We start from the raw sequence: 24577 nt of genomic DNA, 5'->3' as shown, positions 1-24577 counted from the left end.
CGGAACTGATGCTATTGAAGAACAGCACATACCAGTTTTTGCCAGAAGTGTTAGCATATTTTCCTTAAGAAAGCAGTGAGATTGCTATGAATTCGTTTGTAGCCTATTAATGTATAGATGTTATTTATATGTTTTTGCATTTATCAAATATTTTATAACAAAAGACTATAAAAATTGAACCATACATAATAGTAGTGCTCTTTACAAACTTTCCTTTTATAATTAGGATCAATGATGGAGACAAGAAGCACAGGGCAAACAAATGGGATAGTTTACCTCATTAACATTAGTTCTGTGTGTGTGTGTGTGTGTGTGTGTGTGTGTGTGTGTGTGTGTGCGTGTGCGCGCACATTTCTAGGGAAGGGAATGTAGGGCCATCTACATCAAGTACTCTACCACTGATTTACACGTACAGCATCTTGAAGTTTGTCATCAAGTGGTTACAAATCCTGTTAGGTGAGGCTTTGCTGTAGATTGGTGAGAGAATGCAAGTCTTGTGGTATTTCTTATCTGTGGGATCTTGGGCTTTCACGCACTTGTTTGTAACACTGAGCTAATAATATGGGTGTTAAATGAAGCAGCACTAGAAAATGCTGAGAAAGAACTCTAACAGAATAAATGCCCACTCACTGTTATGTGTAGTACTTTTACTTGATTTAATACTTTGAAATGTTCTGTTTTTATTATGGTAGGCTTTGGTCATTTGACGAAGCAGCTGATGACATTGGCTGATGGACGCGTAGCATTGGCTCTAGAAGGAGGACATGATCTGACAGCCATCTGTGATGCGTCTGAAGCCTGCATAAATGCCCTTCTAGGAAATGAGGTAAAGACGAATAGTACACAATGTGGGGGCGAAAGGGGGAGGATGCATGCATGTACATTTTATTATTTAATCTGAGAGAAAGTAGAAAATCTATATAGCTTTCACCATGAAGGATGTAGCCACAAGAAGTTTCTGTGCTTTGATGAGACATGCTGTACTGTCTTCCCAGGTAGTGTATCCACAAAGCATTCCCGCCAATCAAATTATTTACACAGCCGAAAACTGAGTAGTGAAAATGCTTGGAAAGAAGAATGTTTTGTCTGTTGACCAAATCAAATGAACATCAACTCATTCAACATGAGATTAAAATCTTTAAAGCTTTTGAGGTTTTCTGTAGGATTGCTAAGTCAGAAAAATAAAGCCATTTCGAAAACATCCTTAAGCTTTTTTTCATCATCATTTGAGAATTTTTTTTTTTGCTAAGGTAAAGATAGTGTCCTATCTTCCTGAGAGTGATGAGGAATCTCCTCAAGGTTGAGGACTCCACTGTTGCCCTGCAGCTACACTGCATGGGATGTAAGACTGGAACTTGAATCCAAAGGATGAAAGGTCCACAACGCACATCTAAGTTGCAGTGCAGATTGTTCATGACTCCACAGACTCATGTCCAGTCACTTGACATTTGGGTCTAGGTCGGGACAAGATTTCAGGTCAATTCATTGAAGCTCAGCAACTGTTTCAATGCTTGTATGTATTGGTTAGAATCATCAAGTTACTTAGGTTTTTATACTGAATGTATGGCAGTTTAAGGAGTTAGTTTTTGGTTTTCTTTTTGAGTTCGGGAGAGTATTTTACCTTTCTCTTGTGAACTTGAACTGGAAAGATATCTTTTCTTATTCATAAAATTGTTTTTGAAACCTACCTTTCATGTTTTTTTAACAAAAACTTAGGATATTGCATATAAATTTGTGGAAAATTGTACCTTTCCTTCTGTACACTGAGTGCAAAACTTTTGCTGCTGTCATTATCATATGAGTCTGAAGTGCTACCACATGATTAGTTTGCATATTTATTGAATACGTACATATATTTTTTAATTTGAAAGGATAATTGCAGCACGAGTGTCTGCCTGCCACTGTTATATAACTTTACACAGCACTGTCTAAAACCTCCTGGCAAGGAGCTAGGAGACTGTAACAACTTAATGATCAGCATCAACAACTCTTCCACTTCACAAATCATTCACAGTATCAATGATTTAAAAAATAGTCTTTCTGTGATGGTTGTAAACTAATAATGCCAAACACAATGTGGGATTATTTGGGGGTAGCACCAAAGGAGTGTCAAAATGTTGTATCTACTTTGGGGGATTCATTGTAACATGCTCTGCTTGCCGACCAGATAACATTTTGGACCAGTTGTGTATGGCCTTTAATCACTTTTGTAAACTTAAAGACTTTGAAAGTGTCTTAGTTAAGCGGAATGGTGGCTTACACCAGAAAACCAGGATGAGCTGTGCATCCTGGCTTCGCAGATGATTGTCCTGCCTAGAAGAAAACTTTACCCAGCAACATAAGCAAACTGCATTTCCAAGTACCTGGAAGGAAACTACAGATCTAGCGGCTCCTTCAATGACATAATTAAGATGAGTCTTTTGCCGGGCGTTGGTGGCGCACGCCTTTAATCCCAGCACTCGGGAGGCAGAGCCAGGCGGATCTCTGTGAGTTCGAGGCCAGCCTGGGCTACCAAGTGAGCTCCAGGAAAGGCGCAAAGCTACACAGAGAAACCCTGTCTCGAAAAACCAAAAAAAAAAAAAAAAAAAAAAAAAAAAAAAAAGATGAGTCTTTTTTCCACTGAAATCTCACTTCCAAAGAGCATCTCCAGTGAAGATGGCATAATCTCTCTGGTTATATCTTAAGAAGACCAGGCTGTGACATGGAGGATAAAAGCATCATTCACTAGTCTTAGTCAGTCTGCAGGGGTGAGGAAATGGTGAATAAAGACAACCCAGGTGGTAATAACCAAGATTATTTGGGGGATATATTGATTATTTAACTGACTTTAATTCTCTGGCTATCTTTTGGTAAGGTTTATCTTGCAATTATAATAATTAATTAACATCTTGTCTCCTTTGACTGGCTGTCTTCAATTGAATAAGCAAAACCTAAAATTTATTCATTCTAATCTAAAGAAAGGGGAGTTTCATCTCATTGTCTCAGTTTTTCTTCCTGCTAAAGATTCTGGAGATGCAGACAGGAGTATAGATTTCCTACACAATACTTTAGGAATGACAGATGTAGTTGGTATATTGAACACTGAAAGGTAAATTTTGTTGCAGCAGATCTTTCTACACCCAGAAGAACAAAGCAAAGAGAAATGGGAGTTTTTAAAATGAAAAGTGGAAGAAAAATATAAGTGTGCTGTACATTATAATTCATTCGGAAAGAGGAAATGAAAGTGTAATGCTTGAAACAACTCAAGAAACAAAGAGTTCTCACTTTCATTGACAATATAATTTATAATCCAATGCCTGCCTTTGGGTACTTTTTCCAGGTCAAAAGTCATTGCAACCACATTCAAGTTTTAAATTTCATTCCTGCAGGAATATGTATATATATATATATATATATATATATATATATATATATATATATATGGCATATTGCCTGTACCTCACCATTTAACCAAAATACCCACATGCAATTTCCACAGCAGTTTTATGTAGTAATCTGTGGATAAGAAAATAAAAACGACATCTTTCAGATACCAATTACTGCAATTTAAAAATCCCAATTTCCCTCCAACCCCCCTTGCGGGTGATTAATAGAGAGCAATTATGACTTATTATCTGGGATTTCACTTTTACAAATAACAAAATGTAGTGAAGCTGGAGCTTAAAACACTGACAGAACCACCTAGCTTCCCAACCATGAGCATGCAATTGAGCTCAAATTAGAAAGGTCAAGAGGGCCTCTGTGAGGGCCTCTGGACTTCGTCAGATGTATTTATTCATGTGTAGGGGATTAGAATTCATAAACAATTTCCCAGTTTTTTAAATGCTATTGCTGTTTCTTTTTCTTGTTGGTCTTGGCCAGGCCTGTCAATATAGAAAAATGCTGTTTCTTCTTCTAACTCATTATTAGCAAAATAATATAAATTTCATAACCCCAAAGAATTGTAGGATCAGCAGGCACCATTGGCTGCATGTCCTGTAGACACATAGATGGGTACCAAAACCCACTATTTTTAAAAATGCTATCTAAACATTGTACCTTAAACAGGAATTTTCTTCTTTTTAACCATTTTCAGCATGAAAATGATCTACTTAGCAAAACATCTAACTGTTCTTTTAAGAAATAAGTACAAGGTCGGTCAAAATAATATACCATTGGGTTGAAACTAACCTGAGCATGGTACAGGAAATTCCGGGAGGAGACTGATTTTTTTGAAATCATACTAGAAGTTTTATTTTTAATTTATTCTTGGCCAAGTGTAGAACTGGAGTTTATCAGTTCGATCAAATTATGATGACTATTTTTTAACATTTTCACTGAAGCCCTTAAAAACTCTAACTTGGAATTTGAGAAATTAAATACCTAAATGAGAAAAATCCTGACATTGATTGGAAAAGCATCAGGTACAGTTCTGTGAACTGCCACATGATTTTAAGATTTAGTGACAGGAACACATGTGAAGTCCCTGGAGACTTTTATTTTGGTCATCTGTATTGGAGCTGGCTTAGCAAACACACAGTTTCTTTAAGGCCACATTCAATGACTATTCTGCAAAGGCAATTAATAGCACCTCAGGTTGCTTCCTCTGAAGGAAACCTTCTTTAGAGGTGAGAAAAGCTTTAGGAATTTCCCATCCTTATGGAATCCAATCTGAAAACACACTTTCTAGTGAGCAAAGGAAAGAAGAGCAGACAGGAGCAGAAATTTTGAGTCATGTGTTGAGAACATGAAATTGCAAAGGTCACAGACCCAACAAGAATAAAAATGGGTTCAAGCTTGCAGAAAGAAAGGAGGATTTTTGAAAGGTAAACTTGTATTTTCACAGCTATGGAAGCTGTTAAGGTGGTATTGCAGCCTCTGGACTGCCCTTACTCATTAAATGCTTGATTTCTGGTTTCTTTCCATTTCTTAAAAATCTTTTTTTGGTTCCCCCCTTGCTTTATCACTCCCCTCCATCCTTTCTTCTTTTTACCCCACTCCCTCTGTGTTTCCTTTCCTCCCTTTTCCTCTCTTCCCTACTGTCTCTCCTCTTTGTTTTTGTTTTGAACTGGGATTCCACAGACTGTGGCTGAACGTGGAGACTGTCTTTGTTTTTAAAGATGACTTTGTGCTCTAAAGATGCTGAGGAAAAAAACTCTTTAACTGATTCCTGGTGTGTGTTGACAGACACCCCTGAGGTGAACCCTTGGGATACTGTTATCCAAGTTGTTCACTTGTGGGACGAAGAGTGTTTGCATTGAATTTTACATAGAGACATTGTTTTGCTATCTTTTTCATCTTTTAGATTATGTATGACTGAGGCTTGGTCCCCTGGGGAATTGGTGTGAATCTGGGAATGCTTACAGTATTCTAAGTAGTTAGGATTCAGGAGTAGAGGATGAGGGATGAAAGAAAGTTTATGATATGCCAAAATGACATTTTACCCCAGTCTTCCTTTAGATTTTGATACCTGTCTACTCCAAAAGTAGTTGTATGGAGAACCTAAAGGGAGTAAAATTGTTTTGGAAACATATTTTTTGAATATTCTTTCCAGTATAGATATGACCTGTGAGGCTGATTTCTTATATTCAGTGATGAGTATAAGAAGTCAAACCATCTGCTTCAGGAAATGCTTCATGATCCAGATAACTCAAAACTACTTGCAAATCATCTGAGTTATTTCTGTCAGGGCTGTTCAGAAAAAGTTAAAAGAAATATAGATCGTGACCTTGACCACATCATGGATTATAGTTACCAATTAAAGAAAGAAATAATTTTTTATAAAGAAGCAAACATGATAGAATGTTTCTATCTGTCGATCCATTATGTTGCTGTGTATTGGGCATCTATTGTGTGACGAAAAGTTCTATGGCAAGCAAGAGTAATGAGGATATTGTTAAAGATCCTAGGAGTGCAGTGCGGGGATATTTGTTTTATCAATCAGAATGCAGGAGTATTTTACAAAGAAGTAGCATTTAACCTTGATCTTGGGTACAAAGTAAGACTTTGACAAGTTAGTATCTAAGGAAAAGATACGTTATATAATATGAAAACATAAATGAGGACAATGAAGCTCCTTGGAACTGCAGGTGGCTCTGGCTGGATGTCATTGCTTTGTTTCTGATAGTGGAAAGCCCAAGTGGAGAGGAGTAAAGCAAGCAATATGTCTGGGCAAGTGAAACAGAGTACCGTCAATACTATGAAGAGTATGGAAGTTTTCAATGGAGTAACATGACAATCACTGCAATGAGAACAGCAGAGGAGATGACCAACGGAAGACTTAGAGGCGGTAGAAGCTCAGCTCCTGACGAAAGCATCTCATAGGAGCAACTTTGCTCAGTCTGTCTATGTGCCTCCTCAGTGCTGCTGCAGCATACCCTGGCGGGTCCTCAAGACCAGCTGTGGGTAGCTCGCCTCCACTGTGGGCTCAGCAGCATCTCAGGGCCAGGTTGAAACAGGTCACGGTGAATATTCACCCCACAGATATCATCACTTGCCATAGAAAGCATCTCAGTAGTGAATGCTACCAGCATATCACTGGTGTGAGATGGGAAACAGATCTTTGTGTAAATCTTTTCAATGAAACTAAAAGGAAGTCATGTATAGTGCCTAGTGCCTATGAACTCTGTAATCAGGAAACAGGGGCAAGAGAATTATCACAAGTTTGAGGCTACCCTGCGCTACCTAGCAAAACCTTTAAAAGTTAAAATATATAAATCAGGGCTGGAGAGATGGCTCAGAGGTTAAGAGCACTGGCTGTTCTTCCTAGAAGTCCTGAGTTCAATTCCCAGCAACCACATGGTGGCTCACAGCCATCTGTAATGAGATCTGGCTCCCTCTTCTGGCCTGAAGGGATACATGCAAGCAGAACACTGTATACATAATAAATAAATCTTTTATATATAGATTTATTTATTATGTATACAGTGTTCTGCTTGTATATATATTATATATATACATATTTTTATTTATGTATATATAATATATATGTATTTATGTATACATATATATACATAAATCAAAAATGAGAAGAAAGAAAACAACACAAAAATTTGCCACCACGAATCTTAGTCCTCTGCTGCTTCCTGTTATGTGGAAGAGCACTCCTGGCATCAAGAACTGAACAGCCACAACTGTGCCTTTCCATCTTTGTCCTCCTCTGCTGCTGTTCAGAGTTGTTTCTTTAGTGCTGTGTTGATATCATCCTTCACTGTCCATGCAGAGGTAAGAGACAAGCATAAGAGCAATAACCTCAGTCTAGTGACTTGATTGTCAACACAATCCACTCTGATTCTGCCCCTCCGACTCTATCTGGTGAAGAATGTTAGTGACCTCGAACTAATAACAATGGATATTTTAGGAATGACTGGCTCATGATTCACAGTATGGATAAAATTATAACCAGACTTGCTTATGCAATCAAATTAAACATATACAACTAATTGTAGTCATTCTTGGGCAATTATTTAGATGAGAGTAAGGTTTTAAGTATCAATCCCTCCTCACCAGGGAATTGATAATAGTTGTCATCGTAGAAGGTCAAGTGGGTTTCCCTGCCTCCTTTCCCTCTTGGTCTTGGCCACCATATTCTTTCACAATCCCTTTGATCCTTACAACTAAACACTTTTTGGATCGCATCTGAGTTATTCGACTGTTGTAGGCAGACTTTCAGTTTTCTTTGCCAGTGAACTTATGGCCTGTATCTAAGAACAGAGCACTGTTACAGCAAGACATTCTCACTTCGTTTCTTAGGGGCATCATCACACAGTGAAACACGCATGGTCTGAAGACCCAGTCTCTGTCCCCACTTGCCTGTGTCAGAGATCTTTCCCGTTATTCAGTATGTGAAAAAAATTTCAACATTTCCAAAGTTGTTTTTAAGTAGAAAATATGATACTCACACAGAAATTTGCACAAATATGAACAATCCAAGGAAGCATTACAAGGATATCACATGTGTAGCCATTAGTCCGTCAAGAGAATCTAAGTTCCTACTGGTTGGTACCCATTGGCTCCTTTCTGAAAGTAACTGATTTTCTGATTTCTAACACCATAATCTGTAAACTTTATAAAGAGGAAATATATATATATATATATATATACTTTTGTATCTGATGTCCATTTCTGAATATCTGCTTGTGGGAGTACTCTCTGTCATTGTACACAACTAAAGCCCATTCATTTTTACAATTTTATGGTTTTATATTTCATAAAAGAGAATTTTTAGGAGACCACTATAGTTTATTTTCAAATATACTATATTTGATAGATAAGGACTTTTTTTGAGTTGTGTTTCAATGGTGGAATATAAAATTTTTTCTCTGAAATAAAAAATATCCAATATTCTCACTCTTCATTTCAACATTACAATGTGGGTATTAGACAGTACAATGAGATAACAAGATGACTGTACAGATTAGAGAGGAGTGAGGAGCATCTTACTATTATATATGGTTGTATATGCAGAGATTCCATTAAATTATTTTCATTAACGTATGTTTAATACTTGTTTAGCAAGATTAATAATCAATTAAAATGCAACTAAAATCTATGAAAATTTATTTGAAAAGTTGGTAAAAATCAACTATATCTCTTTATATAAAGAATAGAATAGGGAATAAAGTTGAAGTCTATGCAGATTTTCTACAACTACCTAAACATGAGGAGAACCTGGATGAGTGCTTCCATATTATGAAAATTCTGAATGATCTTTAGAAGTCTCTGAAAGCTAACATTAACTCCAAAATCTCTTTAAAATAAATTTACATCTGAGTATGGTGGCACAAACCTATACTGCCAACAGTTGGGAGATGAATGTAGAAGAATCATGAATCCAATGTCAATCTGAGTTTTGTTGAAACCCTGTCCAAAAAAAAATCAACAATTAATTAATAATAAATATACACACATAGATAATTTATAAACATATCATAGAATATACCAGATACCTAGAATAATTCAATGCATGAACCTAAACATTAAAACTTTAAACACTTTTGGACACATTAGCAAGTGTCTACCTATATCTATGTATTCAGTATTACACATGGTGAAGATTTCATTTGTGTTGTTCAAATCTTAGATGAACTTTTAATAAAAAACCCAGAGCCAGATATCAAGGTGAAAGCTAAAAGATCAGAGAAGCAGAGCAAGCCACAGCCACCAACTCTTACCCCACTAACTCCACGAATCCTCTGACTGAAATCCTCTGAATCTTCACATGAAAGGGTCTCAGCTGAACTGTTGAGTTCCTATTTCCTCATGCCTTATATACATTTCTCCACCCTGTTGTCACTTCCTGGAATTGAAGGTTTGTGTGCCTCCCAGCACTGGGATTAAAGGTGTGTGCCACCACTGCCTGACTCTGATTCCAGTGTGGCCTTGAATTCACAGAGGTCCAGATGGATCTCTGCCTCCTGAGTGATAGGATTAAGGGTGTGTGCCACCACTGTCTGGCCTCTATGTCTAATCTAGTCGCTGGCTCTGTTCTGTGATCCTCAGGCAAGGTTTATTAGGGTACACAATATATCACCACATATTTGTCCCAAATTAAGCTAAAATTTAAGTTTTACAGTTTAAAACAAATCTCATTCTATTTGTATTCCTGCTACTGCTTTTAAAATATTTTTTAATTTTCTTTTTTATTAATTTATTTTTAATTAAAATATGATTACATCATTTCCCCAATCTTCTCTCCCACCCTTCCCACGTTCTCTCAGTCTTTCTCCACCACCTCTCAAATTCCTGGCCTCTAAGTCTCCCTCTCCCACTAGTAATTGTCTCTAGCTGGTGTTTTAAAATCGCTGCAGTCCTTGGAAATCAAGTGACAGGTGACACTGAACAAGCATCTGAAGTTGTTATGTAGAACAACACCTTGATTTTATGTAGAAGATATGAAGAATAAGTTTCTCTATCACAGAGCCTAAATCAGATTAAGAAATGGTTATGATTATATTTTACATGTAGAAAAAAAAATGATCATTTGTTAGCTTTTTGTGTCCATCGGTTACATTCAACTTATATAATTTATCTTAATAACGTCATGAAAATTATCTTTATTTAATGGAGTTGCTCAGCAGACAGCATGATGGGCATATAAGAGTTCTCATATCTGGATCTGCCTTATCTTACTGTAACTCTTTGTATGCAAAAGCACTCTGTGTGCTTAGATTTCTTTTTTATATCTTAGTAATTCTAACTAGTCTCAACAGCCAATGTTGTTGCTACATCTTATTGGCCAAACTAAATACCTAATATAGCTTTACCATGTATTCTCATATTTGCTCTAAACTTATTAAAAATGACTATTTACTTAGTATTATTTCATTACTTAGTTATTACATTACTAATAATGACCAGTACTCATCAATATTTATCAAGTGGATACTTCAATGTGATGGTTTTGTTACCCATAATTCTGAGTGATTAAGTCAACAAATTCTCTAAAAAGAGACCCCCCCCCCATACACACACACATCCCTTCACTTCAATTCTGTGGTCCCTTCATACAAGTTTTTAATTTTAGGAAAACAGCCCATAAACGCTGCTTGCTTTTTTTGCCAGTGGAAAGACTACTGCCCATTGCCTTCTCTGCACTGCTACTTGATGGAAAATAAAGAGCCTACATTGAGAATGCTCTGAATCCAGCCCTGTCTGTGTGTACACACTCAAAATGAAACAAATTGGGGCAATTTACTGAAGGTTAAACCCTCAAATGACATTCACCTAAAACATGCAGGGAAATGGTTTGAGGGGCTTAAATGATCAATTTAATTTCCTTAATTCTCTGAGTTGCTTTTAGAAGTAGGCACAGCTTTATCCATCACACTGAAAACTCTAAATTGTGGGTTTAGATGTGTTTGTGTTTTCATTCTCAACACGCTGAACCACATATACTTTCTATATTACCCAAGACTTAAAAACAAGCCCACAGACCTCAGTGTGCTCCAGTTACAAAATTGGGGTTTTTGCATTTGTGATCTGCCTCTAGTTTTCTCTCCAGTATCCAACACCATCAGTTTGTCAGCATTTTTTTAATCTGAAGTCACAAGGAATGTTTTTTTTTTTTTTGAAAGAACTGACTGTCGATCTTATGCATACGTTCTAACGTGAAGCGGTGTTCCAAAACATTTTATTGCTATTAGAAATGATTTCCCTCTAGGTCCTGAGAAAGACGTGAGTGGGAGGAAGGTTTGTGCATGAGAAAAGTGGCTCTCTCAATCCTGTCATACTTCAGAAAACATTTTCCAAGAAACCTGCGCTTATGGTTCAGTCTGCTCTGAGACAAGAAGGCATCACCAGGATGACATATTCTTAAAGACACAATCTGAAGTACTGATTTTTTAAAAAATGACTTTAACTAAGTTTAAGTGTTTAGGCTTTCACAACCTTTCATTGACATTGAGTTGGTACAGTGGTGTTTTTCCTCTTACTAAACTATTGCATACAGACCTTTTGTTGTTTTAAAGCTTTTTCTTTGGCAGCTAAGAAAAACACTCTACAAAGTTATATTTAGTGAATTTACTCATGTATAAATATCCCCGAGCTACTCTGTTATCCTGTGGCATCTGGAAGAAAGGTGCTATTGTTTTCAATCCCATGATTGAAGTATAGAATAATCAACTCCAAGAGACCCTGGGGGTGAGATTCACTCACATATGCTGTGGAAATTTATAATTCCTTAGGTTTTTTTTTTGTTTTTTGTTTGTTTGTTTTTTTAGTTTTTCCTCCAGATGAAGAAACTTGGATGAGTGTGCTTTGGTCCATCTGCTGACAGCAGTTCCTGGTCATTCATGCCACTCTATTTAACTACCACTTCTTATTTGAGGCTATTAACTTGAAATTTTCTAGGAAAACAGCTTTTTTAGGATTCATTGTCTCACAACTATTGTTTGCTTGCTTTCTGGGTTCCCAAGACGAGATGATTATTTTCTTTGCGACCACCCTGCCCCACAGTACATTCATCACCATGTGTCTAGGATCTGTGTCACCAGACTTGGTTCTAACAGAGATACTCAGTAAATTATCAGAAGCTCTGATGCATTTCTTGCAATGTTTGCTGAATTCCTCCATGAAAAATCAGTGTAATTCCAGAAGATCATGATAGATTTGCACGGAAGGAATTTATCCCATGCTTGAGGCTGACATGAGCGTGGTTTTCAATAAAGTTCATGTTAAGTGGAACTGTGTTATTTTTTTTACCTCTAGCTTCTTTAATACATTTTTTTTATTTTGCTACTACTTTATTCAAAGAATAAGAAAAAATGCCTCATGACTATCCACCAGGAAGTGTTTAGTGTTTAAGACAATTACACGTAAAAGCACTGCTGAAGCACAAATAATAGACTGTCCGCTCTGATGGAACTTCCCTGAGAGTTTGCTCGCTGGCCCCAGCTGCAGAGACCCTCATGATGGAATTTGGTTTGTGAGAAAGCTACAAAAAATTACACAAATAACTCAGATTTTAAATGACTGACACACAGATGTGCACCTGCTTCGGGGCCTTCATGCATTAATCTTGTGACCAATAGAAAAGCTCCTTGGAATTTAATCATATGGACACAAAATATAGCTGACTACACTTAGGGACCTGATGTCAGCAAAATGTTAAGCAGTTCTTGGAGCAGGTTCCTGAGGATGAGCTTGTTCACATGCTTTGCTGCTGTGTCACTCACTGTTAAGTCATGTTCTGCCCATGTTCTTCCTCCTGTTCTTGCAGCTGGGCCCTCTTGAGGAAGATGTCCTCCACCAGATCCCAAACACGAATGCTGCTGCTTCTTTACAGAGGATCACTGAAATCCAAAGTACGTCTTCAGTTTCTTTTTCATCCTTAACTAGGTCACGTTCATTGGAATTATATTGTGAATTAAAGCACAGAGAAACATAATCATTTTAATTTGCACATATATTTTATTGAAATGTCTTGATTTACTGCCTGTGATAGTCTTATCTTGCACTGGTGTCATAACTCAGAATCTAGACTTAGAACCTTGTTTTTCTCATACTTTCTACGTACTTAAGATTGCTTCAAACACCAAGCACTGACCTAGAGCAACTAACTAAATTTAGAAACTGTGACTGTGTAGACTGTGTAGTGGTTTTAAGTAGGAGTAAGTCATCTCCTAAATGTGTTCGGACTTGGCAATAGTGCCCTAGCTTTACATTTGGCATGGAAGGAAAATTAATGAGCAAGTCTCATTATAAGAAAGTCCTACTTTGGCAAACACGGTAAGGTGGGTTTTTTTATTAGGCAGTTACCTTCATAGACATCAACATCCCCCACTATAGATTAACAGGAAGGTTAGCACAAAGACAAATGCCAAATTGCAAATGTGAGTTCTAAGGATCATCACGGAAGCCCATAGCTTTGCCGATTTTCCATGGATGCATGTTTCCACACTACTGAAAAACCTTTGCCATATCTTAGAGTTGGTCTTCTCTTGCACAGCAGTGACCAGGAGCTGAGGGTGTGAGTGGTGTTGTATTACCATTCGTTTGGTACCAGGAATATCATACACAAACCTTCACTGAAATCTCACACATGCCTGGAATGTGTGCTATAGGTATTTACTAAATCTTATTGACTACATGTAACTGTGGAATGAATTTCAAAGTGATGAATTTCAAATATTTTCAGAGAACAGAAAAATAAATATTTAAATACTAGAGAGGAAAGTTACTGGGATAAAGCTAAAGTACTGGAGTTGGCTGCCTCCAAAGACAAGCTTGGGGATGCTTGTCTACTCTGGTAAAAAAGCTTGCTCATGTCTGACTCTTGTTTTGAGAGGAGATAAGGAGGGTCATGTGAATGCCACCCTGGGTCACTTAGAGGGACTCTTTGGGTGATCTCTGACAGGCGTCTCCTGCTCATCTAGATCTTATCCAAAGTCCCTGTACAGGATATTGGCTGCATAAAGAGGGTGCAGGCTTCATGTGTGCAGTTTTCTTTTTCTAAGGACTTTGGCCATTATACTCAGAGTGTTCGTACAAAATTCTCCCTGTGTATCTTCAGAGTATAACACTGACACTACAACATGCATTTAAGAATGGCTTTGTTATGAGTTGGTCAGCCATAAAGTTCAGGAAAAAGGAGAGGGGAGAGAGGAAGAGGAGAAGAAAGACAAAGAAGAGGTGGAAGTGGTGGAAGAGTCTCTGGCTTCAGGGATATTACCTTCCAGTTGGTGAAGGAATCTAAAATGTCTAACTCCAGCTCAGGGCTCTCTGGAGGCACTGAGGTCATGGCAAAAAGGAAGCTTCTTTCTTCAACAAAGAAGAGGCTTGCTATGTCAAGCTTAGACTCAAGAGGAGGTAGACCTGAGGAGCTGCTTCTGGAAGCAGTCTTCTGCTATAATGAACCAATGCTTGCATCAGCTCTTAGTGAAGAGCTCATGGTCTGTCCTCTCACCTATTCAGCCTGGATTTACTCATGAATTCTTACTACCTAATAACATGCAAGTCCAGGAAGATTAACTCAGCTGTTCTTAGTCTTAGGCCAAGCCAGGCAACCTATTGAATAGTTGTTGCTTAAGGAAAGGGTGTACAGTCTTTCCTCTCTCCCTTCAACAGGACTCCCAGAGCTTGCCAGGGCAGGGGTCAAGGTCATGACAGGGGAACCCACAGAGACAGCTGACCTGAGCTAGTGGGAGCTCACAGACCCTAGACCTACAGCTAGGGAGCCTGCATGGGACCAACCTAGGCCCTCTGCATGTGGTGACAGCTGTGTAGCAGTGGGATCAGGATCTGTCCCTGGCACATGAACTGGCTTTGGGGAATCCAATCCCCAAACTCGTTGCCTTGCCCAACCTTGATGCAGGGGAGGAGCTTGGTCCTTCCTCAACTTGATGTGCCATGCTTTGTTGACTCCCATGGGAGACCTGCCCCTTTCTGAATGAAGATGGAGGAGGAGTGGAGTGGGGGGTAGGAGGAAAAGGGAGAATAGGAGGAGAGGAGGGAGGGGAAATTGTGGTGGGTGTGTAAAGTAAATGAAAAAAAAAATAAAAAGGAAGGGTGTATTTTACAATCTGGCCAGAGAGAATTAGGCTTCATGGCCCTTTGGCCTGGGGTCATGTAGACTCCATTTTTTGGAATGGCCCATGTTTATGTCAGTATTCTTGCTGTTGCTGTCTTAAAATTCTTAGCATTTTTAATAAGAGGCCCACATTTTCCCCTGTGCCTTTCAAGTAACATAACCAGTTCCATTGATGTGATGATAAAAATAAGAGTAATAGAAGTATCATCCACACTGGAATTAAATCATGGTTTAGCGGGAATGAACGGTATTGGAATGAGGTAGTAACCAAGTCTGGAGGTGACGTCTTAGCATGGAGAGAAGTAAAAACCATCACAGACTTGGTCCCTCCACACTGGCTCTCACACTGTGCTGCATTTCTATCGGTTTTAACTGTGTGTGTCTTTTAGGCTGCTCTTTCAAACTAAAGGAATGAGAAGAGAATGAGGAATGCCCATGGAACAACAGATAAAGTGTGTATTTTAGAGTCTGAAACTTCATACTACCTGGGGAAATTAAAAGGATGGGCTTCGAGTTTGATACACAATACTCAGTTATCTTACAAAATATGGTGTATTCTTTCCTTTGCTTCTCCTTGATCCAAACACACTTTTCCAAGCTAAGTGCCCTGGATGACTCTAGAACCTTGACCAGGCTTTCCAATCTGGTTCTGCGTGGAAAATAGTCAAACCTGGCTGCATAGCTTTGGGATTAAAAAACAAAACAAAAAACCATGAAACACATGATCCCTTCCTTGTTAGAATGTTGCTAAGAATTTTGAGTCCACAGCAGAAAAGTGCTCCAAGTAAGGGATCCTTCTGAGGCCACAGACCTCACGCCTAGGAAGTGGACCCTCAAAGTAGCCTTTCTTTAACAAGTGTACTATTCTGCATACGTGCCTTTGAGCACCACAGGGGCCCCCTTTCAGCTCACGGAGGTGTTTGAGGTTTAGCCCACCTCCTAGCCCAGGTTCTGAAGGATTCTTCTGTACTGCAGTTCAGAGCTATGTAAATGTTGGAAAGTAGGCCTTGCCATGTGGGAAACATTCAGGCACGTTCCTAGAGAGTTCTGTCCCCAGACACACAGCAAGGTGCTGACAGGCCTTCTGTGAATTTCTTCTTGAGAACTGAGCCCCCCAGCTGAGGGTATGCAGGTGCTGGACGCTGTGATTAGCATTGGCCCACTGCCTGGACACATGCCTTTTTGTATTTTGCAGCAGGATCATCCCTATGGTCCTATTCTTGCTTAGATTTCTCATGCAGCTCAAGAGAAAAGCTTTATAAGGATTCAGAAGGGCCGTCATTTTTCCTGGCAGGTGGAGCAACCCCCATCCTGATATATTACAGGCTACTTACATCTCATGATAATGAATTGTATATAAGGATCAACTGTCTTTTCAAAGAAGTGGGAGTGTATGGCAAACAATATATTTTTAAAAGTTTTATTTTTCCTTTAAAAGTTGAAAGTAAAATTAACATATTATTTTAGTCTTCTGGATATTTTAAAAAATATTTTTTAAAAATATTAACATTTACCGTTCATCACAACACTATTCAGAATAAAACCTGAGTGTCTATCAGTGGAAGAATGGATAAAGAAATGTGATATATAGAGACAGCGGAATAGTATTCAGTCTTGAAGAAGTCCTATAACATGTGCTCATTTAGTTTTATATCTTTTCACACCACAAGTTGTTCCACTGATATTTTTGCTTGTTTTCTCTTAATTGCTGAAACTTTTGTACAGTGACTGGCATGCACAGGTGCTTTGTAAATATTTTAAAATAAGTTAATAATCTCTTGTCCTATTTCTTTATTATTTAGACTAGATTGCTTTTTTAAAGTTAGCTTAATGTAAGTATACCTGCCAAGCATCCTTGATCCAGAGGATTTAAGAAGAGCAAACATCCACATGAGATCATGCTTCTTCCCACTTCCCAGCCCACAAGGAGGAGTCAGTTCCTCCAGGAAGACACAAAACTACTTTTGTGCTGCCATTTCCCCTGCTAATCTTAGAAGAAATGCTTTTCACAGATGAGTCTAGGACTTGATGGCACAGCAGTAATCAGCAACAAGTGTTGCCAAGGAAGTGCCAGCCCAGAGCAGGAAAAAAGGCCCTCATGTGTGTGCATTTTTTCCTACAACCCATGCTTACAGCTCAGAGTTTCCATGTGACCCTGATGTTCCTCACGCTTCTGCATCCCATGGTAGGGAGCAAGATCTTCTAGCCATTCTTCTTATACCAGTGCTAGTCCACGGTATCAGCTTCACTGGGACTAGGGTGGAAGAACCATGAACTGAGTTTTTCATAAAATTAAAGTGATTCAGCTTGAAAGAGTAAAATTTTAAGTTCTAAAAACATGTAACAAATGATACTGATTTTCATGTGTGAAACCTCAAAATATGAGAGGTTTAAATACAGAGACATGGTTTCCCTTCATTTAAACTTTTAGTGAAAATATACTTTATAAATGACAACCAACTTTGTAGACCTCCTATGTGATAATCATAGTATCTTTTGATTTTAAGATCAAGAAAGCATATGTGTGCCCAAAGATTTGAGAATTTTCTTTTAAAATTGCTGCAACCATCTAGTAGTGGTTTGGAGCTGACAAGTTGAAAAACACCAAGTGGCAAACTTTAAAATGATACGGATCCCTCTATAATCCTCTCTTCTGTTCCCAAGCCATATGACCATTGAGCAAACCACTTTCTCAGCTTTCAGAATGAACAGGGAAGCAAGCGTCACCACGCTGCTTTCTAAATTGGTGCTACTGGCAGTCAGGGAGAGAGGGGCAAGGGGATAAGGAGCAAAATTATACAGGAAATGTGGAAATTTCTCACTGGAACCTCACTTTTGTCTTCTCGCCACTATAAGGATTTTCTTTTGTTGTATAATTTATTTTTTTTTTTTAGTATTCTTTATTTTTCCAACTAATGCAAAATGATAACCTAAGTCAAAATGAGGAAGGAACAGTCTGTGCAGTTTCATCCTATGTTCTTGTCAAATGCATCACATAGAAAGAAGATAAACCTCCATGTCTCCTACATGTATATTTTGTTGCTTTGGTCTGAATGAGACTGCCCCACATAGGCCGATGTGTTTGAATGCTTGGTCTCAGTCAGTGGAAATGTTTGGGAAGGGCTGGGGGTGTGAGCTTGTTGGAAGAGCTGTGTCACTGGGGGTTAAAAGGTTTCAAAAACCCATGCCATTTCCAGTTAGCTCTTTCTCCCCACCTCGTCCTTGTGGATGAGATGTGAGTTCTCAGCGACTGCTCCAGTGCCATGCCTGCCTGCTGCCATGCCCCCTGCCGTGACATTCATTGACTCACCTTTTAAAACCACAAGTCTGAATAAACTCTTTCTTCCATAAGTTGCCTCAGTTATGGAATCTTATCACAACAACAGAAAGTAACTAAGACATTAATTACTATTGTTTTAAAAACACACTTGTGGAATATTGCTTAGGGATGACAAATACGTATAGAGTTCTCTGAGTATACCCAACTTTTAAGCCAATTTGAAAAAGGAGATGATTTCCTTTGACATGGGCGAATGATGCAATGTGCTTGGGTACAGTGTGGAAAGCAAGCCTCACGTACACTCCTCATTTTATGAAAATAAGAATGAAAACAGACTTTCCTATGAAGAGACAAGTTTGACACCTGCTCTCCCTCATGACTGCTGCTGCCCTCTGCTTGGTATGTGTGTTATTGAGTGAATGTCTCCTACTTCCTCTTGCTCCACTGTTTTTTAGTTTTTCTTTCCCTTTTCTCTTTTTTCTGTTTTCTTTCTTATCCTGGGCCAACCAACCTCTAGTTCTAAAAACTATCCTTTGAAGAAAACACTGACTTTAATAAATAAACAAAGATGAAGGAAGGCTAGTTTTAGTGATTTTATTCATACTCTATTTCCTATAGGAGTTAACCAGTTGGCAAAACAAGATAAACACTGATGATCTTGCATGAGAATGAATGGTTGGAATATGAGCCATGCAGGTCTCTTAGTGTGAAAGAGATCTGGATAGTGATAAATGAAAATGGCTATTTAAATTAGAATAAGACTTGCTGTGAAAGTAACAACCACTCTCTTCCTTCATCTGCAATGCAGTTCCAGCTGCCCACTCCCATTCCTGAGATACTGTACTTCCTCCACCACCAGGAAGAGGCATTTAGATCAGACAGACCAGGGGAAAATCCATATAGCTTCTCATCTACTAGGAATTTGCATAGATCTCTTGATGTGAGAGAAATTACTTAATATTTTACCTCAAGGGCCCATGCACACATTTTAAAGTGCCATTTTCTCTATATTTCAACATGTACTTAGTCATCTTGTAGTTGACTTGACTACATACCCACATGCCCACACAAACTCAAATTTTCCTCTGAGTTTTTGTCCCATACTATTTCACTTTGATTTTCTTTTTCTGATCTTTCTTTTTCTCTCTCCTCCATTTCCATCCCACTGAGATCCAGGGGCAAGAGTAAGAGGGTACAGTGTCAGAAAGGGACTTTTTACTTCCAAAAATGAATTGTTTGGCTTCAAGCAAGAATGAAGTATCATCAGGCCTCCATTTAGAAGATCATTGTGGGAGCTAGACAGGTTGGACAGGGGTTAAGAGTATTAGTTGATCTTCCAGAGGACCAGGGTTTGGTTTTCAGGATCCATGTCAGGCAACTCAAAACCACTCAAAACCAACAAACTTCAGCTCCAGGGGATTCTGTATGTCTGGGCTCCTTGCTCATTGGTACTCTCATGTACATACCTACACGCACACATACACATACACACACACATACACACACACATGCACACACACACGCACACACATGCACACGCACACACACACACACACATACACACATACCTATACATAATTTAAAATAACAAAGATAAATCTTAAAAAATTATTGTGCCTATACCAAGGTCAGGGGATATGCAGAGCTCATTGATTGGACCAATTTCAAAATGGAATTAGCATAGGATCCTTAGTAGGCATGGAGAAGATAATTTTTAGGTTTTCTGTAGCTAGAGATTTCTTCAGTCCTGCCAGGGCCTGCAGCCACTCAGACCCAAGTAAACACACAGAGACTTGTATTACTTATAAACTGTATGGCCGTGGCAGGCTTTTTGCTAACTGTTCTTATAGCTTAAATTAACCCATTTCTATTAATCTATAAGTTGCCATGTGGCTGTGTCTTACCAGGACTTTACATCTTACTTCTCATGGTGGCGGCAGCTGGCAGTGTCTCCTGACTCATCTTTCCACTTCCCAGAATTCTCCTCTCTGCTTATCCCACCTCTACTATACTTCCTGCCTGGCTACTGGCCAATGAGTGTTTTGTTTATCAGTCAATCAGAGCAACACATTCACAGCATACAGAAAGACATCCCCAGCAGTTTTCTGATTTTTGAAAATGGAAAATAAAAATATTTACCTTGTGAAACTGAAGTCAATAAAGAAAAAGAGGTTTGGAAGGAAATAAGAAAATTGGACTTCAGAACAAGTTTTGCTAAGAATCTTGAGTGTTGGCGAAATGACAGCTTTGTTCTCAGCATCTATGTTCTACTGTGAAGTTACAGAGGGGGCCACTGATTGGAATTATTCATACAAGACAAATGTTGTAAGCTATTAATGAATATCCAAACATCAATTAATAAGTGCTAATTGTCTACCATGTGCTATATCCTCAGACTCTTAACTAATATCAACTAACAGTTTTAACTTTTCCCAACAACTCAATAAAGAGAGTCTATTCTCATGGCCACTTTAGGGAAATTGAGGGACATCAAGTTACTTAAGTTCCGTTGGGCCATACAGCTAATGAGTAGGGAGAGCAAGCTCATAAACCCATCAGATCTGCTCCAGGTCTTCCCACCGAGCCACTGGGTTCTGGCAGTTCACCAGTAAACTCACTCCTGCTGTGCTTTCCATGTGTCTTTTCCCCATTTTCCCATCTGTTTCAAAGGTGAAATACTTAAGGGGAAAAAATCAATTTGATTTAAAAACTGGAATTTTAGTTGTCCAGACTAATTGAGGTTGAACCATAGTCAGGTCTGGAAGCCCAGTGCCAAATTCCAAGGAGCCACAGAGCTCTGAGTCCACTCTAGAGCCCCTTGTAAACTTGTAAAACAACTCTAATCAGAAAAAAATGCAAGGGTTGGCAGAATTTCAAGTCTCTGCCCTGTTGTCAGGTGTGAGCTGTGATTTGTCATGGAGCCTTTGGCTTTAGTCAGAGGCCTTGATGTTAGCGCCCTGAGCCAGGCAGACCTTCAGTGAAGAAAAGCAGCACTAGGCATTCTCCCACTATTAACCCCACCACCCCTCACTTGTATCACAGCCAAGTCAAATGTGTACACATGACTCTTTCAGGGTTGATTCTGAATTTCTAATTAGCCATTTTCTTAAAACACTAAAACTCTGACTCTTATGTGGAGGAGCCCCAACTCTAAAATACACCCAAATAAAAGCAAAAAAACCATATCTCCTTAGAGATTTTGCTTGGTTAGTTAATTTATTTTTTCCAATTGCATCTGCAGTTACAAAGTTTTCATTCATTTTTCTTCCAAGCCAAAACTAATCAAACCAAAATAATGAATAAGTATTTCATTGTCTGAGCCTGAAAGCTCTTGGGCAGTAGGAGTACTCTGGGAAGGAGAGCATCCTAAGCTGTCACCCAGCAGGTGAGTCTCTTACACCTGCAGAGCCCCATAAGCTGAGGCCAGGTTTAGGGGAAGAACACTTGCTGTGTATTTGCATATATTATGTCCGGTTCCCCCATACCTCTGCAATGCAAACCATCCATGGCTACTGGAGACCTCACAAGGCCAGGTATGTTGTTGCTGAAGGTATTTTCAAAGGGAAACAGGAAAACTAAGACTTTGCTCCTCTATACGGCTGTGATGTCAAAGTCCATTTCCTTTTTATCTAGGTATCTCTGTCTCCACCCTATTTACTAAGTAAAGTCAGAATCTCACAAACTTCCTGTTTCAGATGCAACTGAACAGAAATTTCAACAGGCCCCACCTAAAAACAAAGAGATTTAGTGTATGTACAAAAAAATGAATTTTAACATATTACTGAGCTCATAAGATGTGGAAAAACAGAATGGAGAAACAGAATGGAGAAAAGTAAGTTGAAATGTCCTAAGGAGCAGTGAGCAGTGACATCAACAGGAAGAGTAAGATCCAGAAGTGCATGCTGGAGCCTGGCATGCACACATGTGCTGAAGACCTGCCGAAAGTCAGCATAGAAGTTTGATGGGTCTTAAAGAAGTTTTTGTTATTTAACTCTTAGGTTCAAGAAAAGGCCAGTGAACTTCCTTTCTGGAGAAAAGTATCCCTAACTTAAATCTTCAGTGTATAGAAATATTGGGTTCAAAAAAATATGGACTTTATAAACAAACAAATAAATAAATAACCTATTTAGAGAAATTAATAAAATCCAAATTTTATTGGTTTTTATTGGTACAAGGGCATGTACCACTAGGGATAATAGGCAGAAGAAAAGGGATTATTTTTAGGGTTAAATATGCAGGGTATAATAGTAACAACGGATGAAGATGGTCATTCACCTTCAGTCTTGGATAAAACTTTACTGAAATAATAATCTGGCTCTTCCTTCTCTTTTTCTTTCAAAAGACAAACACAGAAATAAAGAATAAGAAAGAAATCAAGAGGAGCCTGGACAGCAGATGAGCATGTGTTATTGTCTTAGCAGATGTGAGGGAAGGATGAAAACTGAATTACAAACTGGCCTTGCCAACCCGTCCCTGCAAGGACGGATGCATGACTGTATTAGCCATATGCATACCATGCTTGACATACACAAGGAGGTCTCTGGGTTCTTTCCTATTTTTTAAATCCTCGTTTCTCCTCACTCACCATCCAGTTCTCTCCTTTGCTGAGTTCTGCATATACAAGTAATGAAATAATATTTAAAATTAGTCGACTTTCTACTTTTCAATCCTCATTGCCACAGTCCTGCCCATCTCTGTTAATAATCTAAGAATATGTAAGCTCTGGGTAAAGTCTACAAATAACTATTTGCAACACTAGACCCGCACAAACAGGTCTACAAGATATGGACGCAAAGCACAGAGGTTGAGTTTATTGTACATTTCTGATCATGGAACTCAAATGGGCCCATTACAATCCTGGTGTGTCTCAGGTCAATCTTCTCTGCCTTTCAAACAACCTTTTCCAACTTCATTCTCCTTGTTTCTGACCTCCCTTTACATTTCTCTAATGTCAGCAACAAACCTTGCTTAGAATAAACAGTAGTCACCATTCTGTGTTCTTACAACCATTCTTCCAGCAACAATCACACACTATATAATTCCTCCCAATGTTCTACACTAGTTATTTCTATTGTCTTATTCCTACATCCCTAGACAGAACCACCCCAGTACCGATGCCATCATATCTAGTCACTAGTAACATTTATACCACCCTATTTAAAAACTAATTTTTACTAAATCCATAGCTATTTATTCTCTGGGTTACAATATAATATTATCCCCTCAACTCAAATCAGTTTAGCTCTCTGTCTCTTTAGAAGAGCACTCCTTCAGACTGGTTCCCATGACCTAGGTCCATCTGCTTTGGGTGTCAACCTACTTTTTGTAGACTAGTCAGAACTCCATCATGCTAGTTTACTTTCCCTGCCTGTATTAGTCTAAGTTCTCCAGAGGAAAAAAAGCAGTCTGTTCTACTTTTGTGGAGACATGGGATCCCCAAAACATTGTTTTGCTAAAATGAAGAGCCAGGAGAATTGGTAAAAGTCCTGAGCTGAGTCTGTAGGCCAGAGAACTAGAAGACTCACTGGTGTGAGTTCCAGATAAAGTCCAAAGACAGATGTGGGAGAGTGATGTCCCCACTCAGAGACAGATAGAACTTCCCTAGTTAGCCTTGTGTTCTCCATAAACACTCACATTGGGGATTATTGAGTCTACTTTATCAAATATTAGTCTCATCCAGAAATACTCTTAAAATAATATTGAAGGAAATGTGGGGTCACGATATCAAATTTCAATTTGACACTGAGAGTCATCATTATACTGCCTCTATCCTGGATTTACATCCATCTCCAAGGAGCTCTGGACCTTTCCAAGTAAAATGTATTTGGAAACTGAGGTACTTCTCCTTGCTACTGGAGCACCATTGCTTCCACACTTTCTCAATGACTGGGGCCAAATATATGTGTTTGTAGAACACATTTCCTACCAATACCTCTGACTCAAACCCAACACTGCAGGGTTCACTCTGGCCTTCTACCTTTCTTTATTTATTATATCTTCCCCTAAAAGTGAGCAATATGACTCTCATCATCTATCATATATTTACTTATCTTTAACTCATATGCCCATGAAACAATTTCAAAGTTGCTAATCTATACCACCTGAAGCAGATGCAAACAAGAGACTAGTCTTTGTGTTACTAGCCTTATATCATCTAGTCAAAACTAATTTTTTAATTATTTAGGCTAGCTCTTTACTCTCCTCCTTTCAGCATGCAAATGTTAAGATTTTATGATACAATTATTCTCATTATTTATCATTTGTCTTCCATTTGGGGTTTCCCCACACCT

At 38.6% G+C, this 24577-nt stretch overlaps 1 protein-coding gene across 14 annotated transcripts in view; it reads left to right on the top strand.

The window, feature by feature from the left end:
- Window positions 1-24577, top strand: part of Hdac9 (histone deacetylase 9) — an 848903-nt gene that overhangs the window by 799364 nt on the left and 24962 nt on the right. For all 14 annotated transcript variants that reach the window (XM_037210966.1, XM_037210967.1, XM_037210965.1 and 11 more), the window contains 2 exons: window positions 693-826; window positions 12698-12782. In XM_037210966.1, the coding sequence (XP_037066861.1) occupies window positions 693-826; window positions 12698-12782 (219 nt within the window). The remainder of the gene's footprint in view (window positions 1-692; window positions 827-12697; window positions 12783-24577) is intronic.

This window comes from Peromyscus leucopus, chromosome 14 (assembly GCF_004664715.2).
Source record: "Peromyscus leucopus breed LL Stock chromosome 14, UCI_PerLeu_2.1, whole genome shotgun sequence".
Lineage (NCBI taxonomy): Eukaryota > Metazoa > Chordata > Mammalia > Rodentia > Cricetidae > Peromyscus > Peromyscus leucopus.
Note: the sequence above shows the minus strand (reverse complement) of the source record. Positions and strands in the feature narration are given on the sequence as shown.